At 41.6% G+C, this 19,675-nt stretch overlaps 1 protein-coding gene across 1 annotated transcript; it reads left to right on the top strand.

Annotated features, from left to right (window-relative positions):
- Window positions 1-479: 479 nt before the first annotated feature.
- On the top strand, window positions 480-17,346 carry LOC139721875 (uncharacterized). The gene is made up of 15 exons (XM_071633197.1): window positions 480-603; window positions 1,143-1,352; window positions 2,959-3,136; window positions 3,966-5,960; window positions 6,584-6,987; window positions 7,712-8,078; window positions 9,131-9,278; window positions 9,938-10,110; window positions 10,647-10,750; window positions 12,143-12,371; window positions 13,131-13,216; window positions 13,683-13,840; window positions 14,054-14,303; window positions 15,503-15,579; window positions 16,940-17,346. The coding sequence occupies exons 1-15, from the start codon at window positions 508-510 to the stop codon at window positions 17,295-17,297; spliced, it is 4,833 nt and encodes a 1,610-aa protein (XP_071489298.1). The 5' UTR covers window positions 480-507; the 3' UTR covers window positions 17,298-17,346.
- The last annotated feature ends 2,329 nt before the right edge of the window (window positions 17,347-19,675 follow it).

Raw genomic sequence — 19,675 nt, 5'->3', positions numbered from 1 at the left:
AATGGACTAGTAACAGACTATTACGTTCGGTGTATCCTTTTGTCAATAATTGCAATACATCAGTAAGTATTCATATTGACACATTTTTTAGTATTTAAGGTGAAATTTTACAGCGATACTACGCCTTCCCAGATCCCAAATCCTACAATGCGCAGCCCCAACGCATTAGGACTGGTCGCAGTTAAGAATGGCCTAGCGCGGGGCACTGTAATTAGCAGTAACACGGTACATGTTGGGGTGGCTGGTGCAGTTAAGAATGGCCCTGTAAACTGATCAATTATGGAATTTGCTGTGTGCGGATTATGTGTGAAAATTGCCCATTTATGATCCAGTCTGAAAAAAATACTATTCACTTAATCATTATACGATTTGCTATTGCCAGAACCTATATCTTGTTTTGAATACAGAGAACATCAGCTCTTAAGATGTAACGATAGCCATGCAAAAGCAGTGCCAGTGTGTACGTCTGATCTGATGGCCTGGACGATACAAGAGTGACTTTTCATCATGATGGCAGGAGACATCCCTTTGCGCCAGAACTTGAGCGTCACAAGTATTGCAGAGTTCAGCGAGCCGATCAGTGAGACAGATGAAATTGAAAGTGTAAGTGTGCATCAAAATATAGGCTATTGATAAGGGCTCATGACTATCATATGAGTTTACACAGCAGAATAAGTGAGACAAAAACCAACTGAAAAACAAATCCCAAAAGAAAGTCTTGCCATATATCTTATGTGGTAGGCATTGCCTGCATTTCGGTATGGTAGCTAATACAAGTATCTGTCACCAGCATGTTTGAATTGTTATCACAGAATCATACATGTAGGTCAAACATTTATCCTTTATCATTTATTTGGCATCTATTCCAATTATTGTGTATATTTGGCACTGCATCCCTTATTTACTTCATGGACAACTTTGGCAAGATCCTATGCAAGGAGTGAGAAAAGAAAAATGATTGTGCGTCAAACACCGTGTTATCATTGTACATTTTTATCACTGTTTCATATATTAGAACCAGTAATTATCATCATCGTCATCATTGCTCTCATTTTGAGGATCTCCCAGCAATAATGGTTCTTGACAATACCATTCACAGCCACCTGCATGAACATAATGTGCATTTCCATCTGTATTTAAAGGTCCGGCAACTGCAGAAATTGGGAGACAAGGCATTCAAGAAGAAGGACTATGGAAAGGCCTCAGCATACTACAAGGAAGCGCTAGAGATTGATGCAGAAAATGTACAACTCCTGTCAAAGAGGGCGGTGTCCAACATAGAGCTCAAGAATTACCGGGAAGCGAGGCTTGATGCCGATGTCCTTGTGAAGCTTAACCCTCATGTTCCCCAGGTGAGACATGAATTCAACATGTTCTCTTTTCCTTTCAGACTGCCAGCTTTAAAGGGGGAGTTTTCCCAAATATGTATGGATTGAGTGAATACAGGAATATTAGTAGAACACATCAGTAAAGTTTGAGACAAATCTGACAATCTCCAAAAGATAAGAGTTTTTAAAGTTTCTGTGCTGACATTGCTGGATTAGAAGACTACAACAGTTTGTGACATCACTGCAGAACAAAGGTATAAAGAAATTGTCAAGAGAATTTTGCAAAATGTCATTTTTTTCGCATAGTTGAAGAGCATTTGACGAACATTGTACTTCTTTCAGAAAGTGGGGATAATAATATTACCCTTAACATATGTCAGTATCAAGTCAAAGAAATGTTCACTTTTTATTTTAAGAATTTAAACATTTTGTGGAATTCTCGTTACATTTCTTAAAACATTTTTTATATCACCGTTCCGCGGTCACATCGCAAATTTTTGTAATCTTCTCATCCAGCAATGGCAGCACCAAAAGTTTGAAATTTCATAACTTTGGTACAGATCATCAGATTTTTCTCAACCTTCACAAATATGTTCTACTGATATTGTGCATTCACTTAATCCACAAAAGTTTATTTTTGAAAACTTCCCATTTAAATGGAACAAAACTGGATGGAATATGATTAATTTGATTTACAATGATCAAAACTTGATGGAATATGATTAATTTGGCTGACAATGATCAAAACTGGATGGAATATGATGAATTTGTTTTACAATGATCAGACTTGAGCAATCAAGAGAGATTTTAATGAGCGATACCAGATGCGTTTGATGCAGAGTCTCTCAAAATCAAGGTCAAAATGTTTTCAATAAGATACATTGTGTGAAGTGAAAGATTGTTTGAGTGAAATACTGACAAGACTGAAGGATGTATCTCACCGGGATTGAAACTAGTTCGCGACTAGTTCGCGACTACAGATTTTGCTAGTTGCACAGACGTCTCCGCGACGTCTCCGAGACATCTCCTGAAAATTACAGAGTCTCTGAGGAGTCGCAAGAAATTTAAACATGTTCGATTTTTCACGAAGTCTCCGCGACGTCTCCAAGACATCTCCATCAGTTGCGGAGACGTCACGGAGACTAATCATATCCGCGACTGCTGAGACGTCTCCACGATATCTCCGCGATGTCTCAGAGACGTCTCAGATACGTCACCGAGACCTGCTGGAGACCAGAAAAACTGGTGAGAGGTCACGTCTCCGCGACTCTATTTGATGCTGTTTAACCTACTTTAGAAACCACATGACCCATCTGCTTGCTGACATCCTGCCTAGATCACGTCAGGTGATCCTGCAACGGCTCCATCATACTTGACATTTTTTGACACCTGCCATAACTCGTCTCAGAGACGTCTCCCTAGTGAGACCGCAAGCCATTTCTATGTTGGAGACGTCTCCGTGACTGCTGTGACTGATAAATTGGAGACGTCGCGGAGACCTCTCTGTTGGTGAGATACAGCCTGTAGCCACAAATTGTGCTGTGATAATCAAAACATGCAGGGGGAAGAGAGTGAGTGTGTGACAAGGAAGTGGGCAAATGGCAATATATTTCATTCACTTCACTTACAGGGGCACTATCTGTTGGCCGTGTGTCTTGATAACCTCGGGGAGTATGCTGCAGCTATCACAGCTTTCTTGCGGGCTGTCAAGCATGATCCAAACCATCAGTCACAGCTGGTTGATAATGTAGCCGTAGTGGCAGCAAACTTGTGTCAGTTCTCTGATGATGTCCTTCAGACGTTGGAGGGTGAGTTGAAACTTTTACATCCCAAGAAGTCCAAGCTGAGTGATAATGATAATAATAATGATAATGATAATAATAATAATAATAATAATGATAATAATTTCAATTCAATTCAATTCAATTCAATTTATTGATTTCATAAAAGCAATGCAGCCAATATTTGTACAATAATCAGATGGCAAGGAAAATCACGAAAAAGCCAGTGGCTTGAAGATTGTGATTCCCTGATACAGAAGTACATTAAAAAACAGATTGGCATGAAAATACAAAATACAAAATGTTACATAATCACTAGATACTCAATAATAGACAAAAATACACATGAAAACAAACAGAACATACATAAATACAACACAAAACAGAACGTCATGAATATATAATGTTCCATTACCTTGATAAAAACGTAATTAATCATAAGATTAAAAAATAACGGTAATAATAATGGCCTATTCTAAAGCACTGTCAATAGAGAAATTGATAGTTAAATATTGTCAATCCACTGCGTTAACCTACATGTATGATAAAATTTTAGAACTGCCTTTGCAGTGTATCATGCACCAAGTTTAACACAAGTATCTATTTAGAGTGGGAAATACATCTTTTTGACCAGATTTCAATCCATCTGTGGAGGTTTCGCAGTATGACGCGATTAGAATGCAACGTTCAATAGGCAAAGAGCTGTTTGAAATGTAGCTTGATCATCACCTACATTGTACACACACTCTAATGACTAATATCTGAAGAATATGATGTTGTCAATCGCAAATGTCAGAGTTGTGTAGAGGTGTACAGTATCCCTCACTTTTTATTCATTTCAATTTTCCTAATCCAGATGCGGCTCCCGTGGATAAGCTGATGCTGGTGGCTGAGTGTCTGTATGAGTCTAAGCAGTACATTGTGTGCATCCATGTACAGCAGACCATCCAGGACTTGAAGCAGACCAGTGTGGAGGTCCGACTCAAGTCCCAGTACCTCCTGGCTATGTGCTACCAGAAGCACCAAGAGCTGGACCGAGCCCTGGACCACTTCCACGCCCTCCTGGTCCAAGCCTTGAGCCACAAGAACAACATCTACGAGGCCTCGGCCTACCACAACTTGGCCCAGCTCAACCTTCGTGTGGGACAGATTCAACAGGGGATACTGTTCTACGAAAAGCTTCTCTCCATCTGCGAGGACTTGAAGACGGAGGATGGTGGGGAAGATGAGTCAGGGGAAGCCGAACACGTCAAGGACAACCTTGTTGGAGACAAACTACAGAGGCATGTCCACGAGATTCTGACGAGTGCATACAGAGCAGCCTCAGATCTCTCACAGGCCCTCTTCCATGCGGACCAATACCTGCACACGACCGTGAGCGGGGAAGTCAAGAAGGACCAAGAGGTTGTTGGCAAGGCTTACCTCCTGGTCGGATTCCTCAGAGAAGGCGTTGGAGACTATTCAACAGCCCTCAAGCACTACCAGGAGTACTTTGCCATCAGCAAGGCCAAGAATGACCGTGTGGGCATGGCCAGGGGGTATGGGTGTCTTGGCCGAGTCTACCACCAGCTTCACAATCTCACCCTAGCCCAGTCATACTATGAGCAGGAGCTGGCCATCGCTGAAAAGTGGAAGTATTTTGAGATGGTCGCTGCCGCACTCAAGAGCCTGAGTAAATTGTTCGACGAAAGAGGTGAGCACGATGAGGCAGTCAAATACTTGGAGAGGTACCTGAGGGTGAGTCGAAAGTTGGATGAGTTTCACACAGAGTGCGAAGCTCTGATGGACATTGGGGATTTCTATCTCCGTCAAGATAGGCTGCTGCAGTCAGAGCACTACTTTGAGCAGGCCTATGGCTTGGCAGAGAGGACAAAACTCTCTGAGCACAAGCACAAGGCTGCCTCAAAGCTGGCAGGGATCCTCGTTCAGTCTAACGAGGAGAAGAACTTGGAGAGGGCACGGTTTCTCTGCCAGGAGAGCATCAGATTTTGCGAAGGACTTGCCACCATTCACGAGGAGGAAGGCAGTGTATTCCCCCAAGAAATGAAGGAATGTCTGAGGCAGAGTAGCGCCATTTTGAAGGTCAGTCTCTGCAAACTGAAGAGAACTATTGAAGCACTTGAGCATGCAGAGGCCTTGAATAGCATTGAATTCCAGGATATACTTGCCAAGCAAGCCAGGAACGGTGTCGTTGAAAGGTACGTTTCACTGGATTTCCAGGACATGTGCAAACTCGTTAACTCACAGTCAAGTTCTGTCCTGTATTATGATGTCACAGACTGTGGTGTCCTTACATGGGTCCTTAAACCAAATGAAGGATGTGTTCAGTTTGTCCTCGAGCTTCCGACCAAAGGAAAGAAATGCATGCAGCACCTCCACAATCTCATTCATGCCATTTATTCAGAGGAGGGCGGTCTTCAGAACATGTATGATTGTGAGTACAGAGCGCTCCCCATGTTGGACTCTGAGACACACCAAATGCAGATGTACTTCAAGTCCTTATCTAAACAATTCAGAGCTTCTCTGAAACGCCCAGCGAAGAAGACCAGTAATGTGACAAGCCCGCCTGCATCTGAGGCCAGTGAGAATCCCCTGAGAGTGCTGCACGAAATCCTCTGGTCGCCCATCGCGGAGTACGTTTCGGAAGGTGAGGTCATCGTCGTCTCGGACAGCATTCTGACTGAACTGCCCTTTGACTCGCTGATTGACCAGAGTGGTCGCCAACTAGGTGAGACTCATCGGGTAACAGCTGTTCCTTCACTGAAGGTGCTGCAGACTGTCATCTCAAACCAAACTAGCGTCAATAACATCTACTTGACAGACTCTGTGGATGACCAGGCATCTCTTTCTGGTAAGTTATATTTTTTTTTATTTCAGAGGGCAGACGATATGTCAGTGAAGTGTGATATATTTTTTAGAATCCTCATGATAGGAAACAATATTTAAAAGACAGTAAGAGTTTGAAAGTTATATCTTGGACAAAATGACTTCTAGTGTTACTATAATGTGCCAATATTGACATCAAAATTCTATCTCTTTTGTAAAGACATAAAGCTAGTTGAAAAGATATCAATTGTGTAATGTACAAGTAGCCATCACTACTTCATTTTCAAAAATCCTCATATAGGAAACAATATCTAAAAGTGAGACAGTAAAAGTTTGAGAGTAATATCTACGACAAAATGACTTCTAGTGATACTATAATGTGCCAATATTGACATCAAAATTCTATCTCTTTTGTAAAGACATAAAGCTAGTTGAAAGATATCAACTGTGTAATGTACAAGTAGCCATCAGTACTTCAGTAATGATTATATTATCAGGTGGATGCATGAACAGTTTGGGTTTCGTTTTTCCACATTTGGTTTCTGAATGCATGTTGAAAGTGAGGAAAGCTAAAGGAACAAGATTTGTTTGATCAAATGCAGTTGCACTCTTTATACTCTCTCTCTCTTTCTCTTTTACTTCATACAGGATTTTCTCAGACAAAGTCTGACCCTACCAAGATCTATCTAGACCACATGAATCGGGTGGTCATACCTCAGTCGAGTCGGCCTCATCAGCCCGTCCAGGACTCTATCCGGGTGGCACCGGAGATGGCTGCTACCCGGATGACCAACCCAACGATCGTGGCCTTTGACACAAACTTCTGTGACAGGATTCCAGATGACAGGGACCCCGTCGCAGTGATGGAAGAGCGGCGAATCGCGGGGGCGTGTGCCCGGGGAAGCACATTGATCAGTGAGACGTGGAGTGGGGTGGAGGTGCCCTCCGTTAGGGATGGGAGAGTGGGTACCTTCCGGCAGAGGGAGGGCAAGGCAGGGGTCATCGTCATGGGCAACCCAACTCTTCCAGAAAAGATGAGGCTTCATGGCAAGGTAAGGATAGATGATGGCATTTATTCTGCCCTTCCCATGTCCCATTTTTAACTAAATTTGCTATGAAGTATGTAAGATATATTTATCAAAATGGACATTGAGAAACGTCAACAGTTACAATAGAATAGATTGTACGTCTGACATGTAATACTGTCAATCTTGTGCTTTGTAGCACCACAAAATGATGATATTTCTGAAAATATTAAGCAGTGTCAACACCCAGAACTCTGAAGCTGAGAGAATGATTCGATTGGTCAGACAAGAAAAGCTTGGACTTAGCTACCAGGGTTGTGAATGAAGGGAAACATGGATATTACTTGTAGCAGTTTTGGAGTAATAGTAACAAAGCAAGATGTGGTGGTGTGAACCACAAGTAAAACAGCAGAACTAAGTTGGAAGAAAGGATTTGTATTTGTAATCCGTATTTCATATTTTTCCTCTATTATGACTTTCTGCAATTTCTGAACATTAATAGGAAAGAAAAAAGAATATCTGAGAGACTACCTGGCCATCTGTTCTGAAAAGGAAAATGAGCTATTGCAGTACAATTCAAACTTTTAACGACATAACAGAAGAAGTCTGAGAGTCAAGAGTCACAATGTTAACCCGCTGAGGACAGGCTGGTTTTGCTCAACACGCAATTCCCATAGACACGTGCCTGAGTATACTCTCGACTTGTCTTCAACGAGTTAAGGAGAATTGCTTTGCATTTCTTTTATTCCAGACTTGGAACTCTCCTCCAGAGCTTGCTGTGGCCCAGATGGAAGTCCATAAGATAGCAGACTACCTCAACACTGATCCATGGCTGGGTGCCAGTGTCACCAAGGATGCAGTCCTGTCCAAGTTGCCCCGGGCAACCATCATCCACCTGGCTCTGTATGGATCATGGGAGGAGGGGGCTCTGGTCTGTGCCCCTAACCCCACCACCCAGCCCCTGGAGGATGGGGAGTATCAGGAAGAGGCCTACCAGCTCAGGTTGCAAGATGTGCTCGGGATGCGGCTCTGCAGCCAGCTGGTGGTTCTCAGCTGTTGCTATGGCAACAGGCATCGCCCATTCGGCCTCAGTCTTCCTTTGGCCTTCATCGCAGCTGGTAAGTTTGTTCATATGGAGTAGATGTAGTCCATATTGACATGAATACCTTTACTGTATACCCCATAGCCATGGTATCAGATTTAAGTCTATTCTTAAAGCACACAAAAAATGCCTTCATATTTCATACTTCTATAGGAGATGTTATTTTTGCATACAGATATTTTTGCAAATGGGGGTGGGGAGCGTCGCAGACATTTTTCATAATTTTTTTTTTCTTTTTTTTTTGCGATTTTGACTTATAGGCTGATATAAGTGCCTAAATGCATGTCCGTTCACAATATTTTAATGAGTTTTTATATTCGCGGCCCAGCCATTATTTACTAAATGTGAAAAAATAACAGCTTTTACAGTAGATAGAAAGGAGTAATTAGCAATAGTTTCCTAAAATCTTAGACCCAACTTTGATCACTCAACTATATCAATGTCAAAAGAAAGATATTATTCAGAGGGGTGAAGGTTCAGGTGTAAGTTTCTTCAGTTTGTCTCCCTCTACAAATTGAATTTGTTGAGATTGCAACAGCTGATCTGTAAATTAACAAACATGTCGGAAAAAAGGAACCAGTGGGACTCAAACCTGTCATCTGCTGCTTGACACTACCACCAAGCTGTCCCTGGTTGCCGGCAGTGACACGATGAACATGGAACAAATACCCAAGCTCCAAAATTCTGACATTGTTATGTTAAATAGTCCAAGGAGGAAAAAGGCATATTAAATGAAAGAAAGATATTTATTTATTCACAGGGGTGAATCTTCAGGTGTAAGTTTCAATTTGTCTCCCTCCACAAATAATATGTGATTTTCAGAGGGAGACAAATTGAAGAAACTTAAAACCTGTATATCTGTGTTATTTCCCGTACATGACAATATGTCATTTTCAATACAGGACATTAGTCCACACACACAAATCTGTGTCAAAACTCTGTCAAAAGCTGAAAATGCACATGTTGTGACACCCAGCTGTAATTGGGCATTTTTAAAGCATACAGCACTAATCATCATCATCCTCCTCAAGTTTGGGCCACAACCTTTCCATAAACTTCATCCACCAGGTGCCCAGTGCGTGCTAGTGATGCTGTGGGCCGTAAGCGACCTAGTGAGGGACAAGTTCTGGCACCACTTCTATATGGCCCTTCAGGAGGGCACCATGGTGTCCCATGCGGTGTACACAGCTAAGCAGGCTCTTCGACAGGACAACAGGTAACAAGATAGGGGTACATGTGTGTGTGGGGGGGGGGGGGGGGAGGAGTGGAAGAAATGGATTCAGAAACAGCTAGATGCACTTTATTAAAACCTGGCTAAAAACCTAACTAAACTAAAGCCTAATTTAACTAAAACCCCCTCTTTTTTTTTTTTTTTTGCTACATTTATTAAAATCTATATACTAAGCTCTGAACTAACACCTTTTATGTCTGCAAATGGAATATATATAGCAAGAAAAGGGAAGGGAGTGAACAAAAAGGCGGGGGTAAACCCTGGAGTGATTTAGTGAGCAGTTTAATTGTACGCTGTGGACCTTTATGTGCCCAGGGACTTAGCCCAAACTGCCAGGCTTTTTCCTCAGTGTTCAGTATTTCAAGCTTTGTGTATCCATTGCAGATTTGCAAGCTCACTCAGGTGTAGTGATGTGCCTCAGTCTTAACATGGAGGCCACGGTTGCACAATAGGGTGGAGTTAGGAATAAAGTTATGAACAAAGTAGAGTAGGGGTTAAGAAACTAGTATATTTTCAGTATTTGCAGGTGTTTTCAAGATTGCATTTCTGTCACTTGATGTAGTATTATGAAAGTTTTTCAAGTAAGATTTTGTACTATTGACTATTTACTGTTTACTTGTTTTTTCTTCTCTCTTTCCACAAAGATTTCAAGATGCCCGCCACTGGGCAGCGTTCCACCTGATCGGCTTTGACCAGTACATCAACCTGATGACCATCAAGCATGCCCTCATTGACCACCAGCTGAATGTAACCGAGGGGCACATCCTCAATGCTATGAAGGAGAACGCCCTCAATGTTCGGGAAGACGATCCTGAGGGTGAGGGAGAAATTCTGCTTGATGTCTGTTTGTTGCGCCTGAAGTCAATTCTTCACTGACAAAGATTAATGTGGCTAGACAGAATGGTTTCTAAATGTGTTTGAATGTGATATTCATGTTTTCTGTAGTAAACTGCTTCTTGTCTTCTTTTTGCACATAATTGTGATGTGTTCATATTTTTTTTTAAGCAGCAAACTTTTGAAACACACAAAAAAGCTAACTGCCACATTAATGCATGCAGAGTATGTACAAATATATTTCTGGAGCCAAAAATATCCTCTGGTGTTGAAACAACTTGTTTTTTACCTCTCTCTTTGCAATGTGCCTCTTACATTCATACTCCATTATGAATTATAGAAATAAGTCAGAAAAAATATCTCATTATATTTATAAGTGATGCATCCTTTCCTTATAGTCTCATTTACCGGTATACCTTTGCACTGGTAGTATTATAATAATGAGACCTAGAAATAAGTTGAAAAAAACAATGTGTCTAATGAGTAATATTTCCATATACTTTCTGTCTCATTCTCCAGAGGAGACAGAGTTTGCTCTAATCAGGAAGTTATGCGGCCATCTGTCTGCTGCCCTCACTCATCACGTCCAGCATCCATCCGTCCTGCCCTGCATCCTCAAACTGGTTCGTATCATTGTGATTGACCCGTTGAAGACTAGTCCAAGTGTACTGTAAATTGAGGAATGTTCGCATGCATTTTAAGTTCGCAAATTTCTCGAGAACCAAGATTCGTGAAATTAAAATGCATGTGAAGGCTCTTGTCTGCATACTATATGCACTGAATGCCAGAGGCACTTCGCAAAAATTTTATGCTGTGAAAAAGGTCGTTGACTGAAATTCGTGAAAATTTTCTGCTGTAAGATATCATGTCTTACAGTACTCGGGCAGATGTCCATAGGAAATGCATGTTATTGCAAACTCTGTTTGTCCTCAACGGTTTAAGGTTAGATTTAGGGTTAGGGTTAAGCCTGGGGTTGGGTTTGGGGTAAGGTATGGGTTAGGGTGTGGTGTAGGGCTAGGGCTGGGGCTTAGGTTGGGATTTGGGATGGGGTAGTGTTAGCATTAGGGGAAAGGTCAGCGTTGGGTTTGGGATTGCCATTATCGTGTTGAGGACAGACTGATTTTGCTACAACACATATTTTCCATAAACACCTGCTCGAGTATACTCGGGACTTGTCCTCAACAGGTTAAGGATAAGGCTAGGGTTGGGTTAGGGTTCGAGTTTGTTTCAAGTCTGAAGTCATAGGATAACAAAGTGAGGGGTAGGTTAAGCATTTAATTTTGGGTTGGGATTAGGAGTAGGATGGGGGCTAGAGTTAGGGGTGGGGTAGTGTTATGGTTAGGATAGGGTAAATTTTGGGTCTGGACTGCGGTTAGGATCAGGGTTAGAGTTAGAGGTGCTAGCAGTAGTGTTAAGGTTAGGTTTATGATTAAGGTTTGCTTTGGGGTTGGAGTTCTGATAAGGATTGCGGCCAGGGCTAAGGCTAGGGGAAGGGTTACGGTTGAGGTAAGCGGTTGTATCATAATGTCCCTCCATTGCACTGACTCTAAGGGAAACAGACCATTGAGGCTGACTGTTGCTCCAAAGTACCAGAGTCAAACACTCCCTTGCCCTTAAAGTATAAAAAGCAACTGAATAGAACTGTTACTCCCCTCTCCACCCAACACTGGAGTAAGCAAGCAAACAAAGTTTACAATGGTACAAGTTTGAGTAAAGGATGGTAGCCAATTTCTTTGTGTAGTATTTGTTGTTTTTTTTTTTGCTTTTTTTATTAGTTTGTTTGTTTGTTTGTTTGTTTGTTTGTTTGTTTGTTGGTGTTTTTTTTTTTTTTTGGGGGGGGGGGTCTTTTCAGTCCTTGTCTTCAAATCACAACCTGACACAAGTTTGCATAATTTACAGATCTGTGTGTTGTGATTGGTATCAATTGCACAATATGCCAAATCTCCATGTCAAGAGAATTGGAACTACGTATCAAGAAATGGTTGTCCTCCATTTTGTGTTCCCCTTTCTCACAGCTCCAGCAGGGCAAGGTGATCCTCGGCGACCACGCCCAAGATCCGCCCCCCTCTTGCATCCTTCCACCGGAAGTCTTAGCCTCACCAGCTGCCATCCCGCTGCTCACTCTGCTGGGCTTCCACTTCCAACCCAAGGGTCCCACCAACAGTGAGCCCTACGTTGTCTTCCCCACCTGGGACCCTGACGGACTCTTCCCTCCAGCCCTTCAGGCAGTAGAAGCCATGACTGGTGAGTTTAACTCGTTGAGGACGGGCTGATTTTGCTACAACACGCATTTCCCATAGACACCCGCCCGAGTATACTCGGGACTCGTCCTCAACGGGTTAAAGCCTGCTACACACTATTATACGACTTTGCCAAGATTTACCGTTGGTACAACCTTAAGACAGGAAGTGTGACATCACCAGCCTTGTCACTTTTCAGTGGTGCGACTGGGTGCTAGTGCCAGTAATAGAGATTAGATTGGACATGTCAAATTTTCACGACCAGTCTTGAACTTTCAGCCAATCAGGATACAGTATAATGCAAGCACATGCAATGCGCATTGGGTGCACTTCTATGCTCGTCGGTATGATGTACTGAAGCCAGAATGGTCATAAGCCTACCTGTGTAGTCTGGTCATAAAAGTGTGGTGTCGCGTTGTGCAACTGGTTGTATTATTATCTGGCCTGCCTCTCTAGCCGTGTGACTGGTCTGATTGTGTAGTGTGAGGCAAGCTTAAATTGATGAGTTTAGACAATTTCCTTTTTGGGGAGTATTGAGTATTTATAGTGGCAGTTCAGTTGTAATCAGATATTGATCTGAGTATTTCATTATGTGTACTGGGTGAATAATAGTGCTTTTCATCAAAGCTGAGATGTTTAAGTAGTTTACAGAATAGAGTTAGATTACTGTGTAGTACTGGAGTTATGAGGCTGTTTATTCAGCTGAAGTTATGTCAAATTCACTTGCATGTGTTTGTCTTTGTTTTTGTTTTGTTTCCTCCAGATATTGCTGTCAACACAGAATGCAGCCACACTCTAGCCAAGGTCTTAGAAGTTCATGACAAGCTCACATCTGGCCTCATTGATTTGGTAAGTCAGGAAGTTCTAATTCATGAATTATTGAAAGAACCTTCTTTTGGAGAGTTCTAATATGATCATGTGAGAAGTAGCAGAAAGTCTGTTAACCCTGAAACAAGTATCAATACCTCATTCTCTCAACCTAGGAGGTCTTATGGCAAGTCTAGTACCTCCTTGCTCTCAACTAATGTGTTGCAGTGTTTTCTAGCTTCCAAACTGCAGTTAGAGGTATCTGGAGATAACATAGATTTATAACAAAATAAGCAAGAATCTTCATCTAGCAGCTCTCCATGAACTTGCCATCAAATAGATTTAGAAGCAGAAGGTCATTAACTTTTGCTGACATCCTGTAGAGGAACAATATCCCACTTAATCTAAAATCTGTCAGCATTCCAGTCCTATAAGAATGTGAGTAGATTATGGGGTATTAATTTTTTGTAGATATACAACCAAATGAGCATGAATCTTTCTCTCGTAGCTCTCCATCACGAAGCACATGCCGGAAGTACAGCTGAGGGCGACAGACTCAGGCATTCAGAGCATGTGGGTGCAAAACAAGGCGAGGGCGCTGTTACATGCCATGGGTTTTCGACAGATCGGCAAGTTAATCATGTTTGATGGCAACAAGGCCAATAGGTAAGTTGATCAATTTTAGGTTCACTTCTTGATAAGCCTTTTTGTCCTTTTTTTTTTATTCTCCTTGTTTTTCATCACAGATTTCTTCACTCAATCTAAACATATCGAATCAGTTTCTTTCACAATACCCATTCCATATCGAAACAAAGTGCATATCGACAGCTTTACTATGAATAGAGAAGTCATCTGCTTTTTGTGCCTTTGGTTTCCAAGGAAACAATTGTTTGCCGTGCTCCAAGTCCTCTGTGCCATGTCTGGTGAGAAAGGCAAGAATATGCTGGAGCGGTTGGACATGCGCTACCTGGGCATCGCGGCCAGCCGACTGGCCACCAAATCCCCCAGGCAGTCGCCGGTCAAGTCGGCCCGAATCATGTCCAGCAGCACCATCCGGCTGACCACACCGCCAGTGACAAAGGTCAACAAGCTCCGAACCCTGAACCCAGTCGTACTTCCCGGAAACAAGGTAGAGAGAGATTCGTTGATGGGAGTGGTCAAACTGCGGTCACCCATATCATTCACTCGGGGCAAGGGTCGTAATGGTCAGAGTGCATTCATTAACAATATCTGATGTTCAAATTAATTCAGGTTGTGATACTTTGGAACCTTTATCATGTATAAGCTGGATAGTAGAATTGGATAGCACATTCTACATACAGTCTCTTCTTTGTAGTGTTGTGCTGTAATTTTGCTATTGCTGTTTGTGATATGAAAAAAACAACGAATACATTATGAGTCAAAAGGATACAAAGATATACATGATGGATTTTGCTTGAATAAGATATGAGTGTGTATTAAAATGCATTCATGATGGAGCTTGGTTTAGCAAGTCATTAATGTAATACTATAGGTTCTTGAAGGAGTATGGTCACACCGATTATCTGGAGCATAATATTGATATTATTACCTCCGCCAAGGGAGGAGGTTATGTTTTCGTTACCGTTGGTTTGTGTGTCTGTTCGTTAGTTAGTTTGTCTATGTGCAAAATAACTCAAAAAGTAGTTAACGGATTTGGATGAAACTTGCAGGAAAGGTTGAGAATGACACAAGTACCAAAGGATTAACTTTTGGTAGTGATCCGAGAATTTTGGGGGAATTTATGAAGTTTTTTTGACATTTTGGCAGGTAGGGTCAATGAACTTGGGAGTTCAGGCTGCGCGTAATTGAGGTTTGCCTGCGCGCACTAAAGTGCGTGCTCTAGTTTCTGCTGGGGTGAGGCGCGCCGTGCAGCTGAGGGTTTATGACGTAACAAAGGCTTCTATATTGGGAAATCTGGCAACTTTCAGCACACAATGCTATAAGTACGTATGGGTGGAAATCACTGATATCTCTACGGAAGAACAAGATCAGTGGTGAAAATGATGGGCATGCTTGGCGGAGGTCTGCGCTCTTAGAGTGCTTTTCTAGTTGTTATAAATACATTTTGTATGGAATGGTTGAGCCATAAATATGATTAAATAATAGTGTACATTCTTTACAGAGTCCGGTTAAAATGAAGACCATGATTATATAGTGGGTATGCATAGTATATGATATGTTTCCCTACCATTTTGTGTGTGTGTGTGTGTGTGTGTGTGTGTGTGTGTGTGTGTGTGTTTCTCACCCCTTTTTGGATGTAATGACAAATACTGATAGCATTCTTCTTGTTCTTTGCTTTCTCTCTAGATGGAAATGTCCACTCCCTGGTTGATGGAGGAGGCTCACCCCCTGGAAGTCAGAGAGAAAATGAAGCTGGCAAACAGGTGAGAATCTGAGACATTTCATAGATAGATCAGTAAATGACAGGTGCAAATCCTACTGGCTCCTTTTAATGACATGTTTGCTCAAATTTGTGGATCAGCAGTTGCGATGCTAATAACCACTAGAAATGCAGAGAGTGACATTTGAATAAAATCTGTTATAGTACATCTTCTCCTCTCATGCAGTAATATTCTCTTTCTCTCATTTAATAAAACACTGTTACTGTGTGTTGGTAATGTTCAGCTAAAAATACTCAAGGGATAGTTTCCCATTCTGCTAATCTGAGAGCAGGTCATTTAGAGGGAAGGTAAGAACAGACGTTTGACATGAATATTGCTGCTGGGCATTTCTATTTACATTACATTGTCCTACTCTGTCTATTACTATACTGAAGGCCAATTTTACATTAGATATACACCGCAGTATATCCTCCTTAGCTTCACACCCTCATGAATGCCTGTAAACACAAACTGATACTGGTGTTTTAAAAACAAAAGAGAGATTGCAGTAATGTGGTTTGTGTCATTACCACAAGTTCAACCTGCTACTGCCCTGATGTATTACTTGTCCGTTATGCACAGAACCAGAATACAGCAGTTTGCTAAGCAATAAATTTGACATCGGTCAGTTATTCTTCTTCTTTTTTTCAGTAAAAAACAAACAAACACACAAACACAAAAACTATGAATGACTTTGAGAAATATACAAGGAAGGATTTCTACTTTCTTTTTTCTCAAGACTGTCATGATTAATACTTACAAATGTGGAATAAAACCAGAGACTCCAACTCTCCCATTTTTGACGGGAGATCTCCCGCCGAAAACCCATTTTTGCACAATCTCCCGTTCTCCCCCTTGAGATTTAATTTCTCCCGCTCTGGCTCTTTGTCTCCTGTTGGAAAGGATTTCTTACTTATTTCTATAGTATGTTGAAAAAAAAATAAGCCTTAGATAGCACCAGAGAGCATCTAAAACCCTAGGAACATCAACTTTGAGTCTCCCGTTTGCTAGGAGTTTCAGACAGGAGAATCTCCAGATCAGATGGTGTTTTGAGTTGGAGTCTCTGTAAAGCATGCAGTTATGTGTGAAGAAACACCAAAACATTCACTGAGGAAATTGTCAAGAAAGATGGCAAAATGCCTTTTTCAAAAGTGAATATGTTTTTTTTTTTATTTCTCATTGTTGAGAGTAGATAAATAAATGCATTTTTGCAGGGGGGAGGGTAGTAAGGAAGGGTATCACAAATGAAGTGTCTGTCAGTGATGGCAAAGAATTGGAGAATTTTTTTTTTTTGGTGCAGACCATCATAGAAATACCACATGACTGGACTGCATGACATTTTCTCTATCACTCTGCACAACAGTCTGCGGGAAAATCACATCAAGTTTGCCAACCGACTGAAGAGCAACAAGACGTGGCATCTGGATGGTGTCGAGCCGCAGGCCGACGAGGAGAGGCAGAAGTTTGGCCTTCCCCCTGACCGGCCCAAGAAGGTCAAGATGAAGCCCAACGCCACTCCGTCCATGCCTCGAGTCCCCGTCGACTACGTCCAGCCGCTCAGCACGGAGGCGCTGGAGCAGCGTCGGGATTATGCGCATTTCATCGCGAGGGTCAGGTCAGTGGATCTGGAAAAGCGGCACCAGAAGTCCGTCCAGGAGCTGTTTCTACCCTATGTGGGCAAGGGTAGGGGTGGTGGTTTACAGAGGACTGAGGCCAAATGAACTTTTGACAAAGTGTGAAAGTATTAAATATATGATTTTGGTTACATCATTTCATGATGAAAATGTTATGATTTATTTCAGTATAAACAGGAGATGGGGAAAAATAATGATTTGTTGCCCCTAAGAATGGAAATGAAGGAATCTTCTTCTGTAGAGCAAGAAGTGAGCTACGTCAGTGCTATGAGTAAATACATTCGTGACTGTTGCTTCAAGTTTGTTCATTGTGGATGCAGGGGTTCCCACCCCTCCCCCTCCCCCCCCCCCCCCCCCCCACACACACACACCTTTTAGGGCTTGCGGTGGGGCCAAATTGGGGCCAAATTTTACACTTGTCTTCTCATGAAAAATGCATGGCCAGCTTAAAGTTCATTGTGGATGCAGAGGTTCCCACCCTACCCCCCCTACCCCCCCCCCCCTACACACACACACACACACACACACACACACACACACACACACATTTTAGGGCTTGGGGGTGGCCAAATTGGGGGCCAAATTTCACACTTGTCTTCTCATTAAAGATGCATGGCCAGATTCTCACCAAACTTGGCAGATATTTTCGCTAGGGTGATAGAGTATGTATCAGTACAAAGAGGTAACATGTCTCAAACAGGGGCCCTTTAGGGAGCCCAGAACCCCAAAAATAGAGAATTTTAAAAACAAACAAACAAACAAAAAACTTTCTGTGAAACCAGAAAGGCTCTGAGTAAACACAATGTACATTGGTTGAGTATGTACTCTCAAGTCTGTGTGTGGCAGATGCAGGGATGGTCCTCACTGGGGCTGGCACTAAATTTGGGGCCAGTTTTACCATTTTGACCTTCTTTTTGAAAACGCATTGCCAAATTTTCAACAAACTTGGCAGGCATTGCTGCCGATGTGACAGAGTTTGCAATGTTCTTCTTGGTAATAGTCTGCAAGAATGCATTGAAGGTGAATTTGCATTACTCGGGTGAGCGCTAGATCCAGAGACCCGGTGGGTCTCTTGTTTTTCGTCCAATGCAAGGCGGGTTTTATTTGTGTATGTGTCATACAGGAAATCCAAGAGAATGAAGTTGTTAGGTCATTGTTAAAAGGGTTGTATAGCTTTGGTTGAGACCTAACTTCAGGTTTCTAACATTTTTGAGTGAGATAATGAGAAACCTCATATGAAATATGAACAAGCATATAATTCCAAGTGAAATTCAAGGATTAACTGGTGAAAATTGGTTTTGATAATTAGCAGACATATCCAAAACAAAACAATCATAGGAAAAGGTGGGGCGCACATGTTATTAGGATTGCTTTGTTTTACTTCAAAACTGATTTTCATCAAATAGACTTTGAATTCCTCTTAGAATTGTATGCTCTGTAATATTTCATCAAGTGGTTTCTTGGTATCTCACATAAGGTTAAAAGCCTAATCCTTGCCTCCACCAATACTGTACTATCCCTTTGATATTTCCGTTCATTTTCATCCTGAACACCTCCCATATCCTTTGCATACAAGTAATCTTGCAAAATGCCACCATTTATTTTGAAATCATGCACAGATGTGTAAAATTAGACACAGACAGAAACAAGGGATTACGGATAGAGATGAAGTCAATGATGAAGTATCAGAAGGAAGTTAAAGTGCAATTCCAAAGTATATTCAAGTTACTTTGATGAAAAGAGTAAACTCCATGAATAGAGAAAAACAGAATGGTACAAGTTTCATCAAAGGAAAATGAAACCCACATACATATACTGTGCATGTATATTTGGGTTGAGTGAATGGAGCAATAAAAGTAATTTTGAGGGAAATCAGACAATCTATTCCGAAGTTCTGAATTTTTGCAGTTTTGGTGCCACCATTGGGAGATGAGAAAACCACTACATTTCATGACGTCACTCATTGACAATACACGTACAGTACAAGTTGTACATGTGTATGTGTTAAGAAAATATACACCTGGATATACTGATTCAACATATCTAATTTTATTTAACTCATAATAAAGTAGTACTTGACCTACCTCTTTAGGAAAACAAGGAGAATTATGTCACCCTAATCATTGTCATTATCAAGAGGACAGAATGAACACGTACTTTCAATTAAAAAAAATAATAATAATAATCTGGTGGAATTTTCTTTTTTTTTCGATCGTCCCATGTGTGCTAATATGAACTGTTGTAGTCTTATCCAGCAGTGGTAGCACCACAACTTTTGAATGGATTGTCCAATTTTCTTCAAACTTGACTGATGTGTTCTACTACTGTAAAAGTGGAAATTTTTCGCAGTGTTTTCACACAACCAGAACCTAGCGTGAAAATAAAAGCACCCAAATATTTTTGCTTGCTATACGTTCCAGTAGTTGATGTCTTGACTCAGTGGAATTAAAATCACATAAAACTCT

Source organism: Diadema antillarum, unplaced genomic scaffold, assembly GCF_040938485.1.
Source record: "Diadema antillarum isolate AM-2024a unplaced genomic scaffold, OU_Dant_1.0 scf00000151, whole genome shotgun sequence".
Lineage (NCBI taxonomy): Eukaryota > Metazoa > Echinodermata > Echinoidea > Diadematoida > Diadematidae > Diadema > Diadema antillarum.
Note: the sequence above shows the minus strand (reverse complement) of the source record. Positions and strands in the feature narration are given on the sequence as shown.